This window comes from Coturnix japonica, chromosome 13 (genome assembly GCF_054131305.1).
Source record: "Coturnix japonica strain WE chromosome 13, WE-NBRP24, whole genome shotgun sequence".
Lineage (NCBI taxonomy): Eukaryota > Metazoa > Chordata > Aves > Galliformes > Phasianidae > Coturnix > Coturnix japonica.
The window spans coordinates 8,566,953-8,593,154 of NC_140675.1; the positions used below are offsets into that span (position 1 = coordinate 8,566,953).

General features: G+C 39.9%; 2 protein-coding genes across 36 annotated transcripts in view; one reads left to right on the top strand and one right to left on the bottom strand.

Annotated features, from left to right (window-relative positions):
* The window catches only part of PARN (poly(A)-specific ribonuclease), a 34,234-nt gene extending 16,217 nt beyond the window's left edge, over positions 1-18,017 (bottom strand). The window contains exons 1-20 of one of the 10 annotated variants that reach the window (XM_032447736.2): positions 17,949-18,017; positions 17,610-17,687; positions 16,697-16,776; positions 15,215-15,282; positions 15,051-15,081; positions 13,472-13,532; positions 12,581-12,746; positions 11,922-11,987; positions 11,215-11,253; positions 10,472-10,514; positions 9,704-9,784; positions 8,670-8,726; positions 7,557-7,634; positions 6,723-6,766; positions 6,230-6,272; positions 5,605-5,680; positions 4,062-4,172; positions 3,907-3,976; positions 3,202-3,257; positions 987-1,073 (exon numbers count right to left, since the gene is read on the bottom strand). In XM_032447736.2, the coding sequence (XP_032303627.2) occupies positions 987-1,073; positions 3,202-3,257; positions 3,907-3,976; positions 4,062-4,172; positions 5,605-5,680; positions 6,230-6,272; positions 6,723-6,766; positions 7,557-7,634; positions 8,670-8,726; positions 9,704-9,784; positions 10,472-10,514; positions 11,215-11,253; positions 11,922-11,987; positions 12,581-12,746; positions 13,472-13,532; positions 15,051-15,081; positions 15,215-15,276 (1,171 nt within the window). In that variant the 5' untranslated portion in view covers positions 15,277-15,282; positions 16,697-16,776; positions 17,610-17,687; positions 17,949-18,017. Of the gene's footprint in view, positions 1-986; positions 1,094-3,201; positions 3,258-3,906; positions 3,977-4,061; positions 4,173-4,684; positions 4,840-5,604; positions 5,681-6,229; positions 6,273-6,722; positions 6,767-7,556; positions 7,635-8,669; positions 8,727-9,703; positions 9,785-10,471; positions 10,515-11,214; positions 11,254-11,921; positions 11,988-12,580; positions 12,747-13,471; positions 13,533-15,050; positions 15,283-16,696; positions 16,777-17,156; positions 17,264-17,609; positions 17,688-17,935 lie in introns of those variants that run through there. The other 9 variants (XM_015876452.3, XM_085513792.1, XM_015876450.2 and 6 more) reach the window with 9 other exon arrangements.
* Positions 18,018-18,081: 64 nt separating this feature from the next.
* BFAR (bifunctional apoptosis regulator) overlaps positions 18,082-26,202 on the top strand; it is a 43,242-nt gene continuing 35,121 nt past the window's right edge. For 8 of the 26 annotated variants that reach the window (XM_085513810.1, XM_085513812.1, XM_085513809.1 and 5 more), the window contains exons 1-7: positions 18,082-18,853; positions 22,002-22,318; positions 23,094-23,295; positions 23,644-23,813; positions 24,459-24,603; positions 24,836-25,006; positions 25,550-25,752. In XM_085513810.1, coding sequence (XP_085369936.1) covers positions 22,053-22,318; positions 23,094-23,295; positions 23,644-23,813; positions 24,459-24,603; positions 24,836-25,006; positions 25,550-25,752 — 1,157 coding nt within the window. In that variant the 5' untranslated portion in view covers positions 18,082-18,853; positions 22,002-22,052. Of the gene's footprint in view, positions 18,854-20,915; positions 21,108-21,271; positions 21,407-21,982; positions 22,319-23,093; positions 23,296-23,643; positions 23,814-24,163; positions 24,347-24,458; positions 24,604-24,835; positions 25,007-25,549; positions 26,171-26,202 lie in introns of those variants that run through there. The other 18 variants (XM_032447742.2, XM_015876460.3, XM_085513802.1 and 15 more) reach the window with 13 other exon arrangements.

Below are 26,202 nucleotides of genomic sequence, written 5' to 3' on the forward strand. Positions count from 1 at the left end.
CAGCTCTGGAATCTGTGAAAACCAGATAAATGACAATTCCAAACAGAATAATATTTTGAGATGTGTAAGCATGACCTCTGGTGGTAGTGATCCCCGCTTCTGTTTCACACCAACCCTGAAAAGGAACTGTTAAAGTGAGTGATGTTATATGACTGAGTATTTAAAAGTCTGCAGAAACAAAATCCAAACTCCTCTTATATGGAGTTCTTACCCCTGCAAGTCTAACTGAAAAAGAATCTCAGCAACTCATATTCTAGACTTAGCAAATTTGAATATTAAGTTCTATTCTGCATTATAGCAGCATCACACTGCAAAGCAGATCAAGTCAGAAGGAACAGAGATCCTAAACAGACTACTGAATCACGTTCTAGGTAAAGAAGAGACAGATATTACTAAAGCATTATTATAGTTATATGACAACAGTTATTACTATAGCGAATCAGAGCAAGAACTGAAGTGACAACATTGAGTATACCAAGGGACTTTCACCCTTTTACTGGTGATTAAACATCATAATGGTTCACACTGTAACTCTTTCAATCAAGGTAAGATTCAGGTTTGCCCTAAATCTCTCTCCCATACTTGAAACTGTGACTTAAGTCACAGACCTCACTCCTGAGGGCTTGATCTACATATTATACCAATTGTCTTTCCCTTTGGTCACCTACACAATCTCAATTCCTTACCAGGAAAGGATATGAATATAAAGATGAATGTTCCACAGCATTCACCAAGTACCAGGTAACAAAAATTTCTAAAGCGCAGCTCTGCAAGGCAGACATTTTAGACACACCACTACAAAGAAATTCCACAAGGTACCATTCAATTATTACTTAACATGTTTTAGCATTACCCATACTAAGCCTGCATCCATAGTTCAAAAATAAGAAAGAAAACCAGAAGTATTTACCATTCTCAGAGGAGAAAAAAAGAAAAAAGAAAGAAAAAAAAAAAAGACATAAGGAAGTACAGATTATATTACTCACCAAAGGCACTAAAAAGCTGGTAAAGGTCACTAGTCTTCCACTCTTTGGGAAAAGTGACATGAAGAACATTATCTCGTTTTGGCTGCACTGCAAAATAAGAAGTTATTCTACTAAGAGTTACCACTGGTATCTTTAGCACATGCTTTAAAAAAAAAAAAATAGTTACCTAACATGGTCATAAAGCATTTACTTTTTATTATTATAAAGAAAACTGGCCAAGACCCATGAAAAATCACGAGGCACCAGGGAAAATTTGTCTGCACTTATGCATGAGGTAGGTATACAGATAACTTAGTATGATTTTGTATAAGAAACTGAAGCAGCAATACATGCAGCAGAAACTGCCCACAGAATTAATCTCTTTGGGACTAAGTATAGAAAAATAAAGCCAAAAAGCAGCAGGCTCTTCATGTTCTGGCTTCAGTTTTAGCAAGTTCTAAGCAATAGTTTAATGCTACCATTTTTTTCTGTCAGTAAGAAAAAACTTAGCCCTGAAACAACATTCAAAGCAGTTTTCATTCTTGGTACAAGCTAGAACACACACTGACAGACTTAGCAGGAAGTCTATACCAGAAAAAAACAACAAATAAAGGCCAACATATAAAAAAAACCAGGCACCAAACATCTTATATATACTGAAAGATATCTGGATATCTTGACATCATCCAGTAAAGACCATTTGCACGTAAGAAATCAATGCTAAAGACTGTGAAAGTCATTTTCACATATTCCATGCTGTACGTGGAACCAGTGTCCATACTTTCTAGAACAATGGCACAAACCAGCTGTAATTGTGCAGAATAAACAAAGTGACAAACACTGCGACGCTCTGGTCAGTCAGCTGCAGCTTTTTTTTGTGTTGCTTTTTTTTTTTTAAGCAAAGGCTCTAAGCAGAGCTACCTCTGCAGTGCAGCTTTATTCTTTGCATGCTTTGCATGTTTTACTTCTTTGCAAAAAGACTACATGCAAGGAAAAAAATAAAGTCCAGTTAGCTCCATCAGCCTACAGCAGTGTTTTTATCTCTGGCTGCTTTATGAACTTCTATTTCTACTCAAAGAGCCACCCTAACTATACTTTCTTTTTTGAAGCTTAGAAGGCACCCTTGGCTCAGATTCTGCTGAAACACCTGTATCAGTCTGTTCTGCAAAAGTGCTTTCAGACAGAAAGAGAGATTTTCAGACACTCTTTTTTGGTAACTCTTCTTGGCAAAGCATCAAAACAATCTTGTAATTCAGCTAGCAAGCAGAAGCAGCACCTTCACAGTTTAGTAGCTTTGCCCTTCCCTCAATGACCCAAAGTATTTACCTACACTATCCTTCAACTCAGTATCAAACTGGGGGAAATATAATTAAATAACCATTCCAATAGATCTGCAGAGCCATTGCTCAGTGATACATTTGAAAATTATATATATGCCACTACAGTATATATTTTCCTCTCCATCTTTCTAGAACTACACTCTGTTACCATTAAACTAGCACAGAACAAAAGGGTCAATCTTTCAGACTGAGGTTTCCAACACAATGTCTTCACAGAGAAACAATACCCATCTGGAAGAACCACTGAAGACATCCACGTATCTCTAAGACGCATCACGTAAGTCATATGTAAGACACTACAAAGTTCAGCCTTCAACTTGGTCAAAAACTAGGCTGACCTGCTGGACTTCACGTTTTGTTAAGTCAAGGCAACAGTGCTAACACTCATCCAAAGCTTTCTCCTTCATGATATAACAACCCAGAAGAATAAGGATGTTCATGCTAGTAACGCATGTTTTTATATTAGCAAGTTATTACAGCCCCATAGTATCATCATAGTATCATAGTCTCGTGCAGGTTGGAAGGGACCTTAGAGATCATCGAGTCCAACCCCCCGGAATTCGAGCCTCTGAAAAGCGTCTCAGAAAAAGAGCCTCAGAAAGCGTCTGAGTGAAGACACCACATTTAATAGGTCACCATTCTTAGTAGCTATATATTAGTGTGTGAAGTCCATCTTCAACCCTGTTACGTTTAGTTTAACGAGTTTAACCTGTGCTAATCAATCTCCTTTATAATTTCAAATAAAAGGGAGAAGTTTTTATCCTTTCATAAATGGATAATAACCTAAACACAGCTAGAGTCCTGTACGTAAATGCACGATAATTAATCTTCATACCTCCTCCCCCCAGGAAATTTGTTAGAACTGTAATAAGTATACAATGAATAAAGCTACTTACAGTCAGGTCCTTGCAAATTCAGATATGGTATGTCCATTACTCTCATAAGAAATAGCCTAAAGTAAAGCAGAAAAAATACCAATCATATCTTCATCCAATAAAACCTACTAATTATACATGGTTCTTATTCCTTAAAATCATTATTCACCCAACAGTTTAATACAACAGCTTTTTATTATTTAGATTGATATTACACCAGGCATATTTTAATTTTTTCCAGACTATTTAAGAATATTCAATTTTAATCTTATCAGCAGTCAGTGCACTACATCACAAAGAACACCCAACCAGTTTTTCTTCAACTGTACTACTCCCAAATCTTGCTCTATGAACAATTACAAAATTACAGCCATATCCCCAACATTGCCATTGACAAAGCCATTAAAAAAAAAAAATAAAAAAAAAATCTATGTTTTGATGGTTTAGATTTAACTCCGATGGTCTAGGTTTAACTCTTCTAAGTGTCCTTCTAAAAGCTGGCAGAAAGTAAACTATTCTCTTCGAAATAAAAGGTATTTACTGTACAAATTTTGGCTTCACAGCAGGATTACTGGTGTGTGAAGAAGAAAGACAAGCATAAATTGAAGTGCTAAAAAAAATGCTGTTATTGATTCTGAGTGTGGAGTTATCTATTTCAGGGCTAGTGTTACATTTCTAGGTTTTAGAAGGGTTTGGGTTCACATTCTTTTAAGTATGACAACTTACTTGTTAAAAAAAGGTTCAATGAGTTTTGATCTAGCAGACACGTGATTTTTTGGAGGACTAAGAAACGAACCTAATGAAGAAAGAAGAATTTCAGTACATAATAAGAAGCTACAGATAGCGCTAAGGAAAAGGTCTGAAAAAGACTACATAGATACCTAGATAGTTAGCCATGGAGATGAAGCACAGTCCAGTAATGTAAGCATCATAACCCGCTTCATGAAGTTGTTCAGAAGCCGTGTCGTAACTTGGAAACCCTTCTGCACTTTCTGAAGAGAAAACAGTTTGTCAGCATACGCCATGTAGTCCTGTATGTTGACACACACACTTATTTTGTCATAATCATTTCTAGTAAGCTTTTACGATTTTCAGAAGTTTTTAACCAGGTACACCTTTTTAAAGAAGAGGTTCCTGGGATAGAAACCCTACTCCATTAGGAAACCATTAATCTCTTCTTTCACATACCTACTTAGCCCTGACAGAGTATTAATGCAGAAATAGCAGAATTTCCCCACACACCATGCCTTCTCCTGACTTTCTTGTAGCTAAAAGAACAGTAACTCAGAATGACTGAAAACTAACAGTAATCTTCTTGTTAACTACCCAATCAAACTATGGTTACATTTTTCAAGAAATCCAGTTCCAGCTTCATAATTTAAGTGGATTAAAGGATGTCTTTATTGATAAATAATTGATGAACATGCCTGGTATTTGTATGATCTAGAGAAGTACCCTTTTAATCACCCAAAAGTAAAGACCTCAACAGATACCTGGCTGAAGAGAAGTACCCAAGAGTGCCCAAGTCTCCCTACCAGAAAATGTGTATGACCCCTTTTTTTCCTCCAGCACTTCTCCCATTCCCATCAAAGTTATTTCACCTCAGCTTCTCAGCCTCTAGAAAGATGGCTCGTTTTCCTCTAGAAGTTACAGTGAGAACTGGATAGCAAGAATAAGATTAACTGTTTCAAAAACCAGAATGGTAACCCTTGCCCTAAGGTACAGACTAAAAGGAGAACTATATAATTCTATTTTATTTATTACAATATACCATATCAGAAGAATCTAATACAACAGTGAAACATATATAGGACTTAAAATAGTAATACAGAAATAGTAGCATAATTTAAACAATTGAAATAAGTAAACATATACTTGTATCGCATAAAAAGAAACGTGAATCCAAATTTGATATATAAAACTAAGGTAACAAAACATTTGGCATTTTTCAGACAAGCCCTCATAATGCTTATTTCAGAAACCACAGTTGTCTGAGATTCAGTTAAGTCTGTACTATCTGAGCTGAAAAGGACATTTCTTAGTGCTATAGATACATTTCCCTTCTATCATAGTCTTACTTTCTGAGCCACCCACCCAAGAGAAATGCTACAATCTCGAGACAAGCTTGTCCTTCAATTAAATATCCTTCCTTTTACCTCAAAGCAAAGAAAGCTCTAGAGGATCTCAACTAATTTCTAGAACACATATCACTACTTGCAGAATTTCTTAGTTCTGTTTGTTCAAGTGCCCATCAGAGTATACTGGCTTTGAGTCGATGGACAATCGTAAGCAAATAAAATAGTTCCAAATACAACTGCGCTGTCTAATATTGCCTGATTTTAAAACCCTCTCAGCAAAATATTTAGTATGGAAGCCTACATCTCAGGCCAAGAACAAAAAAAGACCACTGTGATATATCCTTACCAACTTTAGGAGGGCTGAATGGAACCTCTTTTAAACGCTTTTCCAGTTCTGCAAGGGACGTATTATTAATGATGTCCTGCAAGAAAGGTTAGTATTAATTGCAATGGACAAGCACATTTCCTCTGGAAACTGAAATCAAATAGAATAAAATGAATCCTTACTGCTGCACCTTCTGTCCTGTAAGCACTTACACGGGACCTAATTTCAAAACTAATACATCAGAGAAGTCCATCAACACAAGTTTTAAAAAGCCTTGCCTACAACATAAGCATCTTTGAGTCACAAGAATTTACTACTACTCTCCAGAATTCTTGAAGACACATTATACCAAAATTATATTCTATTTGAATCTGTTTCCACATCTGGGATGTGGGGAAGGCAGCACGTAGAGCAAGGGAAAATATCTGAAATACCAACCTATAATGGTTGAATGGTGACTACTGAAGTAGTCTGCATACTGTACACTTTATAACACAAAGCTCTATGTTACATCGAAACTGCAATAAATGAATGTCACTTGAACAAATGTTTAAGTTTGTATCCTAGGAATTTCAGCAGTTTCGATAAGAGGACAAAAAAGTGTTAGTTTTTTTTACTACACTGTTTGTTTACTACATTTATTTACCTTAAAAGGTTGTGTACTTGCCATCAGTTTAGTATCCAATAGCCTAGAAACAAAGTAACAGTTAACTAAGTTAAAACAGAAGAACATCCACTTCACCAAATCCCTAAAAATGTGTCAATGAATTAGCTGGGAAGCAGCAGTTTCACCATACTGAAACATTATTCTCAGACCTTGGAGCAGTCAAAACTTAGTGGCTCTGTCCACTGACTAAATAGTTGCAAAAGACATAACCACTAGCAAACAGATCTTGTTCCAAATGTAGGGCAGACTCAAAACAACCATCATTGTAACAAAAAAAACAGAGGGAAGCAAGCACCATCTTCAGTCAAGAAAAATAGTGCTGCTCTTGAGAAGAAGAGATGTCACATAATATTTTTAAAACTATTTATCCAATTTGTTCACAGTTTTACTTCTTGTCACAGCACTACAACAAATAGCATCAGTTTGATAAAAACAATTCTGAAGAAGTTGCAAGTTTGAATTAAAATCTTACCGGGGAAACACACATGACGTCACTTCTTTGAATTCACTTAGGTCCTAAATGAATATGAAACCAGAAAATAAAAGCCAAATAAGTTAATTGTTAGTCATTCACAGAATGGTAGGGAACAACAGCAACAATTATCCAGTCAGCACCTAAAGTTCACAGGATTACAGGGGCTAGAAGGGTCCTCAAAAGATCATCAAGTGCAATCCCCTGCTAAAGCAGGTTCATGCAATAGGTGGCAAAGCTCGGCGTCCTGATGGGTCCGGAATACCTCCAGAGGAGCACTGTGCCAGTGCTCCATCACCCTCACCATAAGGAAGTTCTCCTGCATGTTAGTACAGAACTTCCTAAGTTCAAGTTTTAGGCCACTGCTCCTTGTCCTGTCGCTGCGGGACACCAAAGAGCCCAGCTTCATCCATTTGCCTCCCACCTCCCTTTATATACTGATAAACATTGACCAGATCCCCTCCCAGTCGTCTTCTACCCAGACTGAACAGACCCCGGTCTCTCAGCCTTTCCTCATAGGGGAGATGCTCCAGGCCCTTCCTCACCTTTGTGGCCTTCTGCTGGACTTCACTGAGATACAGCGACTAAGTCTCAGCCCACAAGAGATGTATTTTTCAACATTACTATAAATATTACCTGTGATTACATAGAACTTCTATATGAAGATTTAAGAAGATAAGGCAGCAGCCAAGAAGCCACAGGTGCTCCTTTTAAAATACTTCTCTACAGTTCTTAGTAAAACTGCCACATGCTTCCACTCAAAAGAAAGGCTGATGACATAAATACCTCAACATATGACTTTAACGTTATCTGCACACTGAGAAGATTACTTACATCAGGTAGAGGACAATAGAACTGGTGTATAGTATGCATAACATCTAGAAGCATATTGTGCCCAATAACAAGTTTGCCCTGTGAAAAGTATGTGAAAAGTTAGTTATGCTTCCAAGCACAGATAAATCGATGGCAGCGTGTGAAAAGCACTTTCCCACATGTCAGCAGAGAGCAGCTGGGAACAAGCACAAACCCAATCTGCCTGCTTGCTGCACTCTACCTGCCCCACTGACTCTTCCATTCTCTCAGGGCAGTCTCTCCCCTCATTTTTCTGTTCTCAACCACTTATCACAGCCTTCAGTAGCATCTTGAAATGATCAGAAGATAATATAACAAGAGCTTCTCACAACTTGGTATCCAAATGTAAACTATCTAAGATTACTTTAATCTGTCAGTTGGGTACCTTTTATAACAAGTGACAAAATATTCCCTATGTCTGTAATTAATATACAATAGTTAATTAATATAATAGTATATCAATATAATTAATATAAAATAGTTAAGGGTGTTCTCAAGCACAGAACCTTTCATGACAGATGTTGTACAAGGAAGTTCCTTCTTGAAAAAGTGCAAGAAATTTTTAAATGTTAACTGTGCTTCATTTGACACTTTTATCCACTGCCCCACATCTTCTATTTCTAGAGAAAACAATACGCATACACATTTGGTTTTTAAACTGTACGCTGTCTCAACTACATGAAAATAATCAGGCTGAATGGGTCAAACTATAGCCTTCTTTAACCATGTAGAAAGAAGAGACCCAGATGACTTTCTGTGATTAAGACTTCAACTGCAAGAAAGTTAAACAGTCTTTTTGGAACAAATGGGAAAAGGGAAAAAAAAAAAAAAAAAAAAAAAAGCTTAGTTTCTAAAGAGAATCCTGTAGAACAGTAGAAATTTCTACTGTTGACTGGTACAATTAGATTGTCCATGACTTTAGTATACCATTGAAAACAATGACAACATCTACTAGAAAAAAGAAAACACTAAAAAGGGAAGCAACTTCAAGGTGTATTTCATCTTATCATGCAAAAGGGTAAGAAAAGAACATTTGTTGGAGCTATTTTTTTTTTTCTTACAGCTCAAAGTACATTAAAAATAACATCAACTCACAGAATTTGCAATAGCATGAACAACTCTGGAAAATCCTACTGCATCATTCAGTTCTTCCTGTAAGCAAAGAATCTGGCATTAGTGAAATACAAATACAACTGTCGTCAAAATGGTACCTGCAAAACAGCATGCACTGAAAATTTTAGTCCCAGTTTGGCTCATACCATTTCTCAAACATAAGCAATAAGAGACCACAAAAGAAATGTTGAAGTCTGGGAGACACATGAGGCCAAAGGCAGATGCTGCTGAGGGTATACCAGCTAACTCCCCTCTCCCAGGGACAAAAATAAATTATAGAAGATAACAAATAATCAAAAAGAAAGGCAAAAAGACACACGAAACAAAATAACAACCAGTTAATAAGAAAAGTGCAGCCAACAGTTCCCACAGTTCAAGTCTTGGTATGCCATGAAACTTCCCTCACACTCAGCAGGCACAAGTATTAAGTCCCATAAATGCTGAGTGTCTGAATACCACAAATAACTTTGCAGTCAGGTTGTTACTACAGCAGTCACATGCAGCATTATTCAATCAAGAAGAATCAGATTACTTTAATTGCACAGGACACTAACTCAGACAACTAAATGCAAGCAAGTTTTGTAACAGCGTACTACTCAAAGGACAAACTGTAATTCCAAATAATATGGAAACTTGCTTGAAAAATTCTGCAAAATTTTTGTAAGTACTACAGTCCTACAGCACTATTAAATGCAATTGGCCTATGTTTCTTCTGACTAGACCTTGCTTCTCTGATACAGCATGTTCATACAAGGAGGAATTCACTGCTCAAGAATACTGGTTAAATAATCTAAAATTACTCCATCTTTAAAATTTTGTGGAGTATTTTGCAATTTTTTTGCTATATTGCAAAGCCAAAGTTAATTCTGTGGAATTTGGAGAATCAGTTAGAAGCAAAAACCACAGCTAAGCAAGAGGGAAATACTCCCAAACTCTATCACATGCAATTCTGGACAGCTGATTGAAGGCATGAGTTCAATCAAACTAAAGTAATGGAACTTACTGCAAATATTTACCTGTTCCTTTGCTTGTTTCTGTTGTTCTCTTCTTTTCCGTTCTTCTTCATCTACCTTACTAATAATAATATATCTCTCCTTCTAAAGTGAAAAAAGTGTTGCTTGAGGAATTACACTGAGAAGTTCACAGACAATACCACACAAGTTTTTGCAAATTGAATTGTCTAGAAAATTAAGTCATACCTCAGCAGCAGTTACTTTTCAACATGACTGTTTCTATTATAAGTACCACTTCATCACTCACACACAGAAATCAGCTTTAGAAAGCTGTATTATACATATTCACTAAACCTAACTTTCACTAAATACATTTTTACTTCTAAGAAAGGTCATCAGTATTTCATCATAGCCTGTGGATTTCAAATATTTTTTGGAGTGGAGATCTGAGCTAGGAAAGAAGGATACAGTATGTGATGTCCATTCTATTAAGATCAAGATTTACTTTTCACCAATGGACCTACTTTTCATCAACATTAAATGTCAGATCCACTACATTTTAAAATACTCATTTAAATTTTTATTACTTAAATTTTTTAGTATTCAAATTTTTCAGTGTTAAATAGCATTAAGCCACACATTTATACATTACTAATTCAAATATTGTTCAGATTTAGAGATCAGAATGTAGTTCATCAAATTCCAGTTTACATGCTCCAGATTTGGCACAACAAAGCTCAGATGAAACTTAGAAATCAGGACAGTCTGTTAGACCTAGAACAATTTTCTTTCAACAGGACAAACCTCACAGGCAGTAGCATGCTTGCTTACCTTATCTGTCTCTAGGGTTTCAACGTGGATACCTTTTGGATACCTACCAAAAAGGAAAAGTAAATATAAGTAGTTATTTATTTGGCATTTAGGGTATTGAATCCACACTAGCGATTACATAACTTCATATTTCATTATTGCTATAAATTTTAATCTTACATGCAAAAGAACTATAAAAAGTTAATTTTTATTTAAAAGTACTGGCCAGGCAAATCAGTCTCCTTACGCACCTAGAGCATTTTAATGGTTACTAAGATTAAAATATTTTCTTATGCAATTTCCCATCCTGCTGCTGCAGAACCAACAACTTTTTAGTTAAGCAACAGTGAGTAAACTTCCGAGACGTTTCATCACCATCTAGAACCTGCTTTCAAGAAAATCAAAAGACAAAACACTGTCAAGAAAGCTCTCCCTTACTTGAAGCATGATGGATGCAGCCCTTTAAAATGTAGTAGATTTTAGTACTTATAAACCACCACTTATTAACCACCCTGAGGTAGAAATATTAGTACCAATTCTGTTACCTCTGCTACTTGCTTGTTCCACTGCACTGCAATCGCACTTAATTGCCAAAGTGCTGCCATATGCAGAGCCACAGAACTTACAACCTTTAGAATACCAAAGAAATCTTCTCTTAAAAGAATTAATCACTTCTGTATTGATTAGCTCTCACCCAGATTTTATTTTATTTTTAAACAGAAATACTAAAAGCACAGAGTAAGGCAGTATTATCAGTAACTTACTTCCAGCTCAAGGTCTGGTAAATTAATTTCCTCTGAAACCTAAAACCAAAAGACAGTAGTGTTATTAATGCTTCTCTTCTGCATTTCACAACAACAAAGCTCAAATGAAGGCTGCTTCTGTTATCTGCAAAAAGATTATTAAGCTAAGAGCATAAGTCACTGATACCCAAACACTCCACACTCACTATTATTGAATATGAATACAGCAACATAACTTTTCTCATGTCATAATGATCTCCTAATTCTAACTTCATATAGCTTTTTTTTTTTTTTTAAAAAAAATAACAACCACACTCTCCAAACATCTGGATTTCAAAGCTGAATAGACTTTCATAAAGAGATTGACTAAAGTCAATTTTAACATGCAGCATCAACAACAGACTACATGACAACTAAGATTATGCACTTCACAAACAGCAAAAGTAGGCTTACATATGCAAGACACTTCCATACACATAAGACAGATCCTGGCTATACTTAAACATATGCATGTAAATATGTACACTGATATTACAGCTCATAAAGTACAGCATGACATTCATTCAGATTACCAGACTTTCCCAGCATTAAGACAAAACAAATAAGTAAAGAAAAAACTGCAAATCAAAATATCTTTCTTCTTCCTTGTCACTCTCCTAATTCAATAGAGTAAAACAAAAACAAAAACACCACCATTTTCAGATGACAAGTAATTTCAGAAAACTAACCCTGTACATGGCTCCAGTTCCAGACTTTCCTTGTCTTCATTCTTTAAAAATTCATCTATTTGTTTCCTGGAAGAAAGAGATTAAACAGATGATTTGCTCCTATAGCTTAAAGCTTTACCAATATGCATACAGCTCTCCCATGCAGAAAGCACTATTTAAAACCAAACAACACAGCTAGTGAACTAATAAAAATATTTTCAACCTACAATCATGGCACTACTGTTTACATGTTAGTTTGAAAACCATCTGAAGAAAGATGCAATAAAGAAGCACTGAACAATCCCAGTAAATGTAGGATATGTCTTTTTTTTTTTTTTACTTAAAACCATTCAGTAACACCAGCCAGATGGAGACTGAATAAAAAAGTCTTGGGAGACTGTTCCTTCCTATAATTCTGAACTGCTTTGGAAAGATTTCCATTAGATTTAAGAATAACAGTAACACAGAAATCAAATTCCTCCTTGAGTTGATGGACAAGTAAGGCAATTTTTTTTACCAAACAAAAAACTCAGTGAATTTTTCAAACTTGCCCTTCCTTTCACAGAATATTTCATCATAAATAGTAGGAGAGGAAATCTCTTTTTTCCAAGATATCATTTATTGTGATGTTACCATCTGTGTAATAGAAGACCAGTTTATATTAAACAATTTTCACTTACACTATTTTATCAATGATTTTTTTCTGATCTTCAGGAATCGCAACAGGACATTTTGTGGCATTAGGAGAAATATAGGAGAGAGATCCTGCACCATTGGCCTGAGAACGCTTTTCATCATACTGTTCCCTTAGTTGTCTTTCCTCTTCCTGATTTAAGTATGGAATTCCTGAAAAAGGCATTCAGAAACTCATCATAATTAGAAGCACATTAGGGATGCATGATTTAACAAAGACTTATTGCTAAACAAGCATCTGCCCACATTACACCCCTGAAGGCTCAAGACACATCCCGCCCTTTGAGTTCTCTTGTTCTAGAGCTCATTCTTTATTTGTAGGTATAAAAGCATTCTTTTACCACACAGCAGATTAGCTGGTACCATGAGATTCTTAAGAGCTGTGTGCCTCATCTGCATAAAGCACGAACCTGAGGCTTGCAGAAATACAGACAGTGATCACCAGAATACTGAGCATTTCTCTTCCTTGACACCTGCAATGTTTTGATAACAGACTGCAGCAGCATCTATTCCAAAGCACAGATACCTTTGCTAAAATGTTACTTAAAAGGCCTGACAATTGTTCCATTATCCTGCCATGCAATTTTTTACACTAATCTATGTTTAATCAATAAAATTTAAAAAAGCACCTACCAAGTACTTATCTAAACATGAATTCTATTCATTTTAATTCCATAGAAAAGACCTTTGAAGAGTAATTAGCAGCACAATTCTAGGATCAGATACAAATAATTTAGAATTATTCTTAGTCGAGTAATTCAGAAGTATTCTTTGAGAATTCCATTGTGTTAAGAGAATACTGTCAGTGCTGCCTTTTTCTTTCTGCAGAAAATGAAGATGTCATAAATTTTGTGAACAGTGAAAGAAAAACAACTCACCATTGCGAAAAACTTTATTAAAATCAAATCCTTGGTTTGCTAAAAAATCTATGCTTGAACTCTGCAACAAAAGAAAACAAATTCACAACTGGGAAGAGCTCACAAAGAGTCGCTCACAAAGACCAATTATTGTTAAGAAATTTAAGTTTTTTAGAAATTATATAAGTTCAGAGTCAAAAGCAAGTAAGTTTGCAAGCCTAAGGAAGTCAGATCCAGTTTCAGCCATGTTACTTTTGTCATTTATTTCCAACTGTCACACGGCATCCCAAGCCCTACATGTTTCTCCAGGTTAATGAGATAAACACTAAGTCTTAAATTATTTGGTGCATCAATAACAAAAAAAGACAGTGAAAATACACCAGCTACAGCTTCAACTGTTGTGGAAATTTTCCATTGGCTTTGTTTCCTGGATCAAGACAATAGCAACCAACAAAGAGAATTTTTTTTTTTAGCAGCAGTGACAGTCAGGCTCTCTACTATCCCAGACACTAGACTGTATAGTCTCCATACAGGAAGCCCAAAACTTTCTTTTGCACTGATCAGTGCTGTTAAGCCTAGAATAGTTATCCACGGCTTCAGTTTAAACAACTGGTTAAGGAGCACTTACGCTAATTTATTAAAGCTTAAAAATCAAAGTAAATATCCCAGTCTAGGAGACAGGAGTGCATCTTGATCTGTCTGAGTGCAAAGCACAGTTAGATAGAAGAGGAAAACACGGTATAGATACACTAAAAACAACAACAGAAATAACCAAATTTCTGGGTGTAAGTCTCAAATCCCAAGAAAAAGAAAACAAAAATGCACATTCAGGACAAGCAGCAAGTCTGGCTGCAGAAGAACACCATCACTCGGCTCTCTGAAGGAATAAGGAGGTTTTGTTTAACTGTGTTTTGATGTTTGCTTGCTTCATTTGAACAGAAAAGCTCAACTAGAAGACAACTTCATATCCCTGAATTAAAATAATCTGAGACTCTACTTCTCTGTATTATCTTTTATCATCGTCCTCACTAAATACATATATTGCTTTATCAGAAGGAAAAAAAGTAATTTCTGCTTACATTTATGATTTTTTTTTTCCACATACACAATAAGAATTGATACAGTAAAGACGAAAGAACAAGGGACATGCAGCAAGGAAGGGAAAGAGGAAAATATGGTACAGGAGAACAAACCTGAGACCAGAAAAATGCTGGCAATGGCCCAGGAAGCAGTGAAACTGAAATAGAATAATACAGGACCAAATGGAAAAAGCAAGGAAACAGGAAGACAGAGAAGGAAAAAAACGAGAAGGATCTTGCCAGATTTGAAACATTAGCTCCAAGATTGAAAACCTGAAGTCACAAATATTCTCTTGAAACTCACTTTTGGGGATTATTCTTAACTGATGCTTTTATTTTTTCTGTAAGAAAACAAAACAAAACCCAAAAACTTATGCTTATTTGTTTTCTAAGCTGTGAAGGAACAAACCACTTCTCTCCCTCTCTCAACAGTAATACAGATCTTCCTGAAAACAATGCTTAGTAACTTTCTGCAAGTATACCTCAGCCAAGCAAAAAACCAAACCTGTTTTTCTACTAACCTGACAGACAAACTTGACATCTGGTGAACTTCTGTTAAAGGGTTTTGGAAAAATATAGAAATTAAATGATTTCATAATATACCTGTGAAAAAGATGAGTTGCACATCAATACAGATTAGTTCATAAATTCCTCAAAGAACACAAGGAATAAGAGAATTACATACTTCTCTTCTGTGTGGTCATATTTAAAAGTGCAAAGGCCAAACTGAAAGAGCAAAAAATCCATGGAATGCTGAAAAGGTAAAGAAAACTGTGCATGAGAATAAAAGCAGTATACATTTAAAAATAGCTTCATTTCAGAGTTAACCAAGTCTGGATCTTCATAGTCAACATACATTGTGCTAGTAATTTTTAGTAGTCGGACTAGACCTTTTTATCTAGCTTCCATTCCCATTTATCAGCTTAGTTTTATTCCACAATGATTTCTAATATGAGTTTTCAGTCCCTAAAAACACAAGAACTAAAGGAAGTCTCATACCTCTCCAGCTGTAGCTCACATCAGGCTGATACACTGTATCTAAAGCAGCTAGCAATTCCTGGTGTTCTCATCACATTACATTCCAAGTAATTACATTCCATGTAATGTGGGAACAGGTTGGGAGGGACATTAGCCATGCCAAATACATACATTGACACTAAATATTCTCCTGATCCACATGGCTAACAGCAATATAAGAACTAGCATAGCCACTAGGCACTTCATCATTACATCCTCCACTGTTTCACAACCATTGAATTAACCCTGGAAAGGTTTTTAACACTGCTGTAAGTGTATAAGAAAATAAACAAGCCTTCTAGTTGCACTGACTCACTCTTCCCAGCCCCTCTAAACAACACTTTCAAACACAAGGAAAACATATTTTCTCAATGGCCACCTCTAATGGAGAGGAACAATAGGATCACTCACCACCATGTCCCTCATACTGTAATGCCTCTTAACAGAATAACAGTGAATAGTGTTTAGTCCTTGGTTGTCTCTTAACAGAATAATGCTAAACAGTGTAAACTCTGTGGATACCATCAGAAAACAGTACTGCTGGCACGCATAGCACTTCTCTTTTCTGAACCCAGTGGTTGGGAGCGTGACAACCCAAACTATCACAGCTTTAACCATTAGATCCTCATACAAGTTGTCTCCCATGGTCATTGGACTGCTTTTCAAGACTCTCAATTCCCTGCAGCACCTCCTTCTTTTTGGTCCTGTGGAGGGGCAGAAGTGATGGTGACAGCTGGCACTGCAGGTTTGTTAGAGGCAGCGCGTTCTGGTGGAGGGGAGGCTGTTCAGGAAGGACCTTAGTTCTGACATAGCTTCTCTGTCACTGACTTTCTCTTACCAAGTCCCAGTTTGAACCAAAAAAATTTAAAACCCTCAACATTCTTTGACAACAAGTTATACAGATCTACTACAACTTACATGAAGAATCATACCCTTTGGTTTGCTCTTCCCACAACTTCATCGTGTTTTACACATCTTTCCCTAATACCTGTGCTAGCAGAGACAATAAAAGAAGCAACTCTGTCAGCTCTCACAGGTGACTCAATTTCAAAGGCCTCCAGTTTTCATACTGTGCTGCACTGTCTCCTCACTGAACTGGAGTTCTAACTTTTTTCAACCACTTTCACTTTAGTCACGGGGAACACTTTACCTTTTTAAGTTTCTGATACCGTTCTTCTGGTGTGTCAAAGCCATTGGTTAATGCACTAACAGAAGGCCCGTCGCTGATCCCTGAAAAAGCAGGGCTTAGGGTAAGCTTGTGAAAATGAGCCATATCTCAGAAATGAAACAACTGCTACAACATCAGTTGAGAGACGTTTTCTATTGTGTAACAGCATGAGTCTTGAACATAAAATACGCCCAATTAGAACATACTGTTCTAACACTAAAGTCTTGGTGTAAATCATGGTTCCCGTTCCATGTGATACAAACATGCAGAGATCTTCTATTGGCAACGCAGTGTCGACATTACAATTACAGTGGTTCAAAGTTAAATGAAAAACGAGTACAGCATAGAGATTTAATGAACAACTTTATCTGAAGCAACACCAAACACTAACTGTACATCCTGAAGAAGCATATCTAACAAAACCAGTCCTGATTGCACTCACTTTGTGGTTGGTTGAAGTCAACATCCACAGCTACAACATTTACTGAGGCCTCTCTCTGATGCACAGACCTGCTGGGCTTTACAAATGTCAGAGTTCTTACTGCTGCATCTCCCTGTCCAAACACAAGCAGGATCTCCCTTACCTACCCAACCTCCTGTGTGCACACAGTGTTTGTGTTTTTCCTCCCGGTCTCTCTGACAGCTGCAGCTGAGACTCATCCAAGCAACACGCTCAGAAATTACTGAGGGGCAGGAGAAGAACTGCAGCCACAACCGAACTGCTGTACGATTCTATGACACACATACATGTACTTCCTCGACCAAAGCCCCGCCATCGCACACACAAGGCGCGGTGTTAGCATTTTCCAGAAGCCCCTGCTCGAGCTTTTCGAGGCTAATACTCAGACGCCTTCGGTTACCACACGGATACGGCCCACAGAACGCGCAGCCGTACCTGAGAACTCCCCGTCAATGGCCAGGAAGTCCGCTTCCTCGACAGCTTCGTACACTTTGCTCAGGTTATCCTTAAAATCTGCGGTAAGAGGTAAAAACACACCTGAGGTGAGCGGCGGGCCCGCCCGCCGCGCCCAGCCCGGCCTCCCGCCCGCCGCTCGGGGCCGTCCCCGCGGGGCGCGGAACGAGCGCGGCAGCCCAACAGCCCTGAGAAGGCCGGAGCCACCGCCAGCCCTGGGAGAGGGAGCGGGGTCACCGGGAACACCCCGCGCAGCCCGGAGCCCGCAGCCGCAAGGCGAGAAGGAGCCGCAAGTCCGAGTCACTCACTGCTCCTGATCACCTCCATCCCGCTCCCGCACCGCCCGCCGGAGCCCGGCGCGCGAACCCGCCACCAAGCGCTTCCGGAACCGGCCCCGCCCCTCCCGCGCGCTCACGTGGGGCCCTGAGGGGCGGGGCGGGGCGGCCGCCATCTTGCCATGGGCGGAGCCGTTCCCGGGACGTGTGTAGGAGGGTCCGGCCCGGCCCGGCCCGGCCCGGCCCTACCCTGCCCTGCCCTGCCCTGCCCTGCCCTGCTCTGCTCTGCGTGAGCGATGGCAGCACGGCAGCGACCGTTAGGGCCTGGGAACCGCTGCGTAACGGCGGGAGAGGTCGGCCCGGGCTGTCCCATACAGCCCTAGAGCGGCCCGGCCTGTGCGGCACTATGTGGCCTTTGTGAAGGGAAAGAAGTGACGGACATCAGCTGTGGAGATGCGAGGAAGTCGATGCGCGAGCGGAGCTGAGGCGCAGCGCTGGGAGAGGCCGCCGGAGAGCGCCGCGGGACTGTGAGCGCTCCTCGTCCTGTGCGGATAGGAGGTCGTCGTAAGGCAATCACAAATTAAGCTTAAAGCACAGCGAGGTGTCCGTATCTGTATTATAGGAGGGAACGGCCGTCCGGGAGATGAGCGCAGTGTCCCGCGGCGGACGGGCTGACGGAAGCGTGGCGCCTCAGCTGCCCCTCATGGCGCTGCGATCCGGAGCCCTCACCGCAACGTGCTGCAGAACCGAGCGGGGTGAGCGAGGGGAAAGACCTGTCTTGCGTTCCGGCGGAATGGAAGCAAATGGAGGGAGCGTCTGCGCTGAGCTGGAGATGAGGGACTGGGCGGTGGAACGGGGTCTGCATGAGGTTTTGCCTTCTAACTGCGAGCAGTTTATGCTACGCGTGTCCACAGCAAATCACCTGTAGGATTACATGGTGCTCAGTAAGAGGTTAGTTGAAAGAGCAGAGATTCTTCTGTTTCACAGTAACTTGATTGAAATGTTAATCTTGCTCACGTGATTGTCAATATGTGTTTCTGCAGCCTGTCTTTGAAGAGCTGAAACAAAAGGTTTAGAGGTAGCAGTATTCAACCAGTGGAGAATGGGCAAATTGAAGCTTTGAGTTGCGAGTAATCTGCTCGTGGCAGTGCTCAGCTTCCACCCGTGCTGCTCTGCAGGCTGAATGAAGCACAGCGCCCGAGTGTGTGTAGGGCTGGTGCAGGGGCTGGTGGCTGCAGTGGCTGTGTCAGGTGAGAAAACAGCTTGAGCTTATGGCACCTGGCCTGAGGAGAAGTGGTGCTTCTAGGACCTCACTGCAGATTGGGGCCAGAAGCACAGAGCAGCAGGAAGCCAAGGCTGTGGGACGGCAGGTCTCTGTGCTGTGAGGGCAGTGCCTCAAGGACAGCTCTGCTGGGACAAAGCTGCCTCCAGGGGTAGAACAGCCATTCTTTGGTAAAAGCAGATTTTCCCAGGGCACAGGCTGCTGCTGCCAAGACGTGTTATTGATGGCTGTGCTGACAGCCCAGGCTGCTCATTTTCTGGCCGTGATCCATGCCTGGAATATTCTTCTCTTTACTTTCTTCCTATAGTTTATTGCAATAGAAAGGAAATGCTATTGAGTAAGAATAATTTATAATTCCTATATTTATTCAAATTTAAGTTAGTTTTCTGTCTGCAACAGTGTATGTCATTAAAGATTTCGGAGCGCATACATCTTCACTTTGGTTCAGATTCAGAAGGTAACATTTACCTACTGAGTTAAATCCCCATTTCTTTTCTGTGTGCACACTGGAGCAGCTGCATTTACAAATAGGGGGCTTGTAATCAGATCTTCAAACATCCCATTTTTTTGACACAAGAAGAGTTTGGCTGCTTCCCAAATGACTGAATAGCCTGGGGAGACAGCGGTGCAAACCGCCGGTTACAAGGTTATGTTGTTTTTATATATGAACATTTTTATATATGAACATTAGAAACCAAACCCAAAGTCTGAGTTCCCACGTCACCTGCATCAGTCTGCAGCATGTTGGTATCAGACTTCTGTGCTTTCTGCTACTTAACCGAGCATCAAAGTGATTCAAAGTGGATCAAAGTGAAACAAAAACATATCAAAATGCCAAAACCAGACGGTAGAGCATGAGCTAAATATTCTTAGTACAGTTCCTTGTGTGTGCTAAGGTGGATATAGGTGAACTTCCTCTGGTCTGGCAAAGGGTTAATATTTTCATGCTAGGGTAATTTAAGGGTTTGCTCAGTGGGACTCCATACTTAATAGGAACTGCAAACAGAGTAAGGTGCGGTACGAGTTGGGTGCTAGGACCTGTGTGTGAAATGAATGCTGGAACTGGGCTGGTTCAGAGCCTTGTGCCTGACGGGTGCTGTAGGCTGGGACAGCTGCAGCGGCACCATCTGCTTTTGGTAGCTCACACCACCTGAGCTGCACTCACAGCTTGTATGAGGCTGAATAAGAACCAAGTCTTTAAGAAAATGTCGCTTTGTATTGCACAGTAAGAAATCCACCTTGTCAGCACTCAGTTTGCTTTGGACTGTGGTCAGAAAGGAATGCAGTGAGGGAACAGACACTGATGTAGATACTTGTGAGTGTGCGTGTGTATGTACAAACATAATCTCCAGTGTAGTGAAAGTAGTCTGTGTGAGCCAGCATCCTGGGCAGCACCACCATTAAACCAGCCTCTAATACCTAACGAACCTCTGCGATTAGGGCTCTAGGCCTTCGCCTGGACAATAACCCTAGAGTTACCTGGGTGTGGGCATATGGTCAGAAGCAGCTCGGTGCTCTCAAAGGGAAGCGAGTGCGTTAAGGAAGATGCGGAATGTCGAGCAGTTACGGCAGGGTGCGTTTTAAAACTCTGACAAACAAGGGTTAAGGATTGAAAAGGGAGCGCCGTGCGTACGCAGCGACACCCGTCGGTTCAGCCGAGGCAGCGCGGCTCGGAGAGAGCACGGAGCCGATCCCGGAGCCGAGGCGGAGCTGACCCCGAGCTGTGGGAGGGGCCGCGGTGCTGAGCGGGCTGCCGGTGCCGCCGGCTACACGCGGGGCGGTGCGGGGCCTGGTGCGGCTCCTCCCGGGGCTGCGGGGCGGAGCGGGAGGGCCGTGCGCTGCGGGAGCGCTGCTGCCTCTCTCTCGTTGGGAAACCGGACGGACGTTCTCGGACGTGGGAAACTTGCCTTTATTTCTCCCCTTGTAAGTGATGTTTCGCTCGCTGCGCTCGACAGGCCGGTGGCTCGTGCTGCGGTGCGGAGCGGCTCGCGGTCCGGCGGACGGCACGGCGCCTCTCCCCCCTCCTGGCTCCCTCCCTCTTCCCCCCCCGCCCGCGCTCCGTGTCCGCTGGAGTCGCGCTAAGGGGCGGAGCGCGGCGCGCTGTGCTGCGGCCTGCGGTGCGCGGCCGTGTCCGTAACTGCGTGGGAGCCTGACTTACCGCGTTAGATGCGGCAGCCCGAGAGAACGGAGCGAGAGCGCGTAGTGAAGAGCCCGGAATTTGGGCAAGTCTGGGGAAAGGCGCTCTTTTTTTCTCATCTGCGTGTCCTGAAATGGCAGCGAGCAGCAGCCGCTGCTACGGGCGCACGGCGCTCAGGCCTGGGCCGGGACAGCGCCCAGCCGCGGGGTTCGGCTCCGCTGCGGCCCGTGCCCGGACTCGGAGCGCACCGCGGGGCGCTGACAGCCGTGGGGTGCGCGGGCGTCGGCCTTGCTTTATTTTTTTTGTGCTCTTCTGGTGTTTTCTACAGCTGTTTCTTTGGGGTGGTCAGAACAAGAAGGGCACTGAATTGAAGCTCTGGCGCCGCTTTTGGTTTTGCTTTCGCTGCATTTTTGGTTTCGGTAACGGGAGAAAGAAAAGGCAAAGAGACTGAGCGCACTGCTTTACATCCAGAGTCTGATGATTCTCATCGTGGTTAGGGGTGAATGTGCTGTAGAAAAAGTGGAAGATGATGTTCCACTTAAGGAGAATTTAAGTGAACAAGTTTTAAAACTATGAGAGCAAAATAGTATGTTACAGTGGAAAAAATGCACTTACTGCAATCCTAAACAGCTGTCGTGACTTTTTTCTTTTTCATACCGAGGCCTCTTGTTGCTTTGCAGAAGCAATGCTGCACCAGTTTGAAGACCTGCTTGCATAAGGTATAAAAGAAGATGGAAAATGATGAGCTCTTACACAGTGAACCCAAGGTGGTGGAAGTTACAGCTCATGCTCCCCCTGAGGTCGGTCGGCGGGTCTCAGTCAGTGAGTTCCTCTGCCATTGCTGTTACGACATTCTGGTCAATCCCACCACCCTGAACTGTGGGCACAGTTTCTGTAGACATTGCTTGGCCTTGTGGTGGGCGTCCTCCAAGAAGAATGAATGTCCGGAATGCAGAGAAAAGTGGGAAGGATTCCCCAAAGTCAACATTCTCCTCAGGTGATTTTAATGTTCTAATTCTGTTGTCTGTTTTGATTTCTAAACCAAGCAAAACTTTTTTAATGTTTTTTTTTAATGGTATTTTTAATGTTTTATTATAATGCAGAGTCTTTCGTGCTACCCATCTTTTTTTTCTGAAAAAAAAAAAGGGAAGCCCAGCAGTGAGCTGGTGGTTGCTTGTTTGGTTTCCCCCTTCCCTTTTTAGGGGATTATTTTTTGTATTGAGACATTTGTGTATTTTAAAATGATTACGAATTAACGGGTTGTATTAAGTTAGAATTATTCTCCATAGCAATGGGACTTCCTGTGGTAGTCATTTGTAGGAAGAAATGTGATCTTATGGCAGAAGAAAGCAAATATCAAACTGTTGTCTGCAGTTACCTGCTATCCAGTTCCTGTGGTGCAAGGAAACACTGGCCTTCACTAATAGGTTTTTAATAAGTAGGCTATAGGAGTGATGCTTTTGTTGTCTCTTGCTTAGCATTTTTGAATAATCAGGACATGCTCATAGCGTATCTTAATTCTGCAATTCTAGTTTTGCAATAAGGATTTACATGTTTTTTAAATGAGGGTTTTTTAACTTCTATATTTAAAATGCAGTTTTGAAGTAGTTGATTAACTTCACGAAGTGCTAATAACTGATGTTTTCTATCTTTCAGCGATGGTATCTTTGGTATAAGCTGGAAAACATAAATCTTAAAATAAATCCCTTTTCTGGGACTTCTGCTAAGTCTCAGTGATGATATAGGTCAGTGACAAGTGTTTCTCCCATTAGGGATGTTATTGAAAGGCTGTTTTCTGATGCCATTGAACAAAGAAAAGAAGATATTCAGCAAAACAGTGATGTAGTGCGCAGCTTAGCAACCTTCCAAAAACATGGGAATGACCAGATTTCTGCAGCTCCAAACACAGGAAGAATTAATCCTCGAGGAAGAGGGTTTTTCTCAGGCGTTCTGACAGCTTTAACTTGTGTAGCAGTAAGTTTCATCTGGGTGGTCTTCCATATATTTGATTAAGTATTCAATACTTTAAAGTCTATGAATGTCAAAAAAATTGTTGGTACAGAAGAAACTTCAGCTGAGCTGAGTGAATGCAGCAGTGTTCAGAGTTGTCTGTCAGGAGCTACAGTTTCAATGTACAGCAAATGGAAATTAGACATATGGGCTAAGACTTAAAGGTATTTTCTCATAACCAAAATATTGCAGGGCCCTTAGAATGGAAGATTTTGCATGGCAGGCTCCTTAATGCATTTCTATTTGTATGATTTGATATATTTGCATTGCAGGTAAAGAATCTCCTTTATTTTATTTTTAATTTACATCTAGGTAGTGCTACTTGGGTATCACTGGAGCAGCAGAGAATTTGAAGATGATCATCTTGTCCACAAGGCTGTTGCTAAATGGACTGCTGAAGAAGTGGCACTTTGGTTAGAGCAGCTGGGCCCGTGGTCTTCTCTTTATAAAGAAAGATTTTTGCTGGAGAAAGTGAATGGAAGGTGAGAGGTCTAATTGTCAGGAGCAGCTATCGTCTGAGCTGACTGCTGGGTAGCATTCATTAGGCATGGTGCATCATGAAATGATCAGACTTTATTCCGTAGAGTGGGAGAGTGTTCTGTTGATGTATCAAGGTGAAATACAGGGGAAGTTTTAATTGTAGTTGAAAATGTTAGTAGTAAATACTTAGCAACCTAACTGAATTATTTTCTGAGAACTTATTTAGATACTGACAGTGCAAACGGAAATGATCCTGAAAATAAAATTCTACTAATGCATTATCCACCCTCTCCACCTTTTCTTTCTTGTGAAAATATGCATATGCTGTATGCATTGTTGCATTCCACCCAAGAGCTCTAGGTTTGATATCAGGAGACCAAACTAGATCTGTGATGTACTGAAGAACTGTGTTCATTAATAGCCAACAGCTCATACATTTGCATGCTGAGAGCAGGCAAGAGAGGACTTGAAGGATATTTAAAACCCAGCCTCTGAGACGCAGTTGATTCAGAACATATGGAAAGTGATCCAAAAGGTGATACCTTCTATAAGTAGCTTATTGTTTCAGTATGTAGTTACTGGTTTGTTAGTCATATCTTCTTGGTGAAGAGTCACTATTTGCCTTCTGAATTCTTCTGCCTTTTTAGGCTCCTTCTAACACTGACAGAGGAGGATTTCACAAAAGAACCGTACAGTATAGAGAACAATAACCATAGAAAAGTGATTACAGCAGAATTGGAACGTGTCAAAACTTTAGGTGTTAAACCACCACAGAACCTATGGGAATACAAGGTAAATTCTCTTTACAGTTTACCATCTGTATGAAATGATTTTAAATCACGTATTTCAAAGACAATTCTTTTAAAGTCGAAAGGATTGTTAAGGATGTAGAATTGTCTTTGTAAAAATTGCCTGGCTTAATTTGAAAAAATGGTCTTTTGAAAAATGACAGTTAGAAAAGTCTAAGAAGTGTCATTCACCCTTCGTTTTGTCTTTTCATTGTTTGCAATTTGATACTTTTCAGGCAGTAAATCCAGGAAAATCACTCTTTCTTTTATATGCACTCAAGAATTCTCCAAGACTCAGCATGTTATACTTATATCTGTTTGATTATACTGAAGCTTTCCTACCTTTTATCCACACCATTTGTCCTATGCAAGAAGACCAATATGCAGACATGGTCACAAAATTCTTAGTAAGTACTCAATGCTGTGTGGTTGAAGCATGTTAGGATTTAGTTGCTTAAAAATGTATGATGTAATTATTCATAATGCCATCTCCTTGCAATGCAACTTCTTAGAAAGAAATCTTAAAAGTAACTTGTTGCTTTTACTTTATTATGTAGGACTAACAGCGTTGTGACCATGACATCTACTAAGATTTATTTAAGGTGTTGAAGACTTTAAATCTGTGAAATTGATTTTTCTTATTATTATCATTATTTTTTTATTTAAAAAAAAAAAAAAAAGTTCATGAGTATAGAAAGACTTTTCACTGAGAATGCCTTCATTGAAGAAATGGCATGATAAAGTCTGGCTGGCCGTGATGTTTTGGCTAATTAATTGAAATTACTGGATCACAATATTATCTACTGAAAGCATAAAAAAGATTAATTACTGCTTTGAACTTACTGAACAAATAAAAAACAATAAAAGATCAATAAAGGAGCAATGGAAATAAGCCAGTGTTGTCTGTTTACTAGGAAATTATTTAACAGTCTTTTTATTCTAATTTACAGGACCTTAAAGATCCCACTTGGAAACAGTGGAGAGAATTCGTTGTGAAGTATATATTTTTGCCGTACCAGTTGGTAGCTGAATTTGCATGGGATTGGCTGGATGTACACTACTGGACATCAAGATTTATCATTGTAAATGCCATGTTACTCTCTGTTCTGGAATTATTCTCCTTTTGGAAGCTCTGGTCAAGAAGAGAATTGAAGTAAGTCTTACTGAGCTTGTTGATTCCTACATTTAGGGATGTAGGAAGTACGCTATAAACTGGAAAATCAGTCTGTTACTGTTTCATAAGTGCTTACTGAAAATGACAGAGTTGACCAGGGCTCAGGATAATAAGATGCAAGTCTGAATCTGGACATGTAATACTTGCTCTTGAATATTTTTGTTGCTGTGAATACAGTCCTTCAAGAAAGGATTTCTTGAAGCTGGTTTTTACTGACTAGATGTAGTAAATGCAATAATATTTGTTTACCAATAGTTCAGAACTCACCTCACTCTTTCCTTGACAACTGCCTCTTACTGTAACTGGTATTACCTGTCAGCTGAGAAAGGAATATCTAAGAATTCTGTCATGGTATGTTCACAGGACAGTTATTAAAGGATATTTAATTGGACAGATATTACTGCTTTAGTGTATTAATATAACTTAATA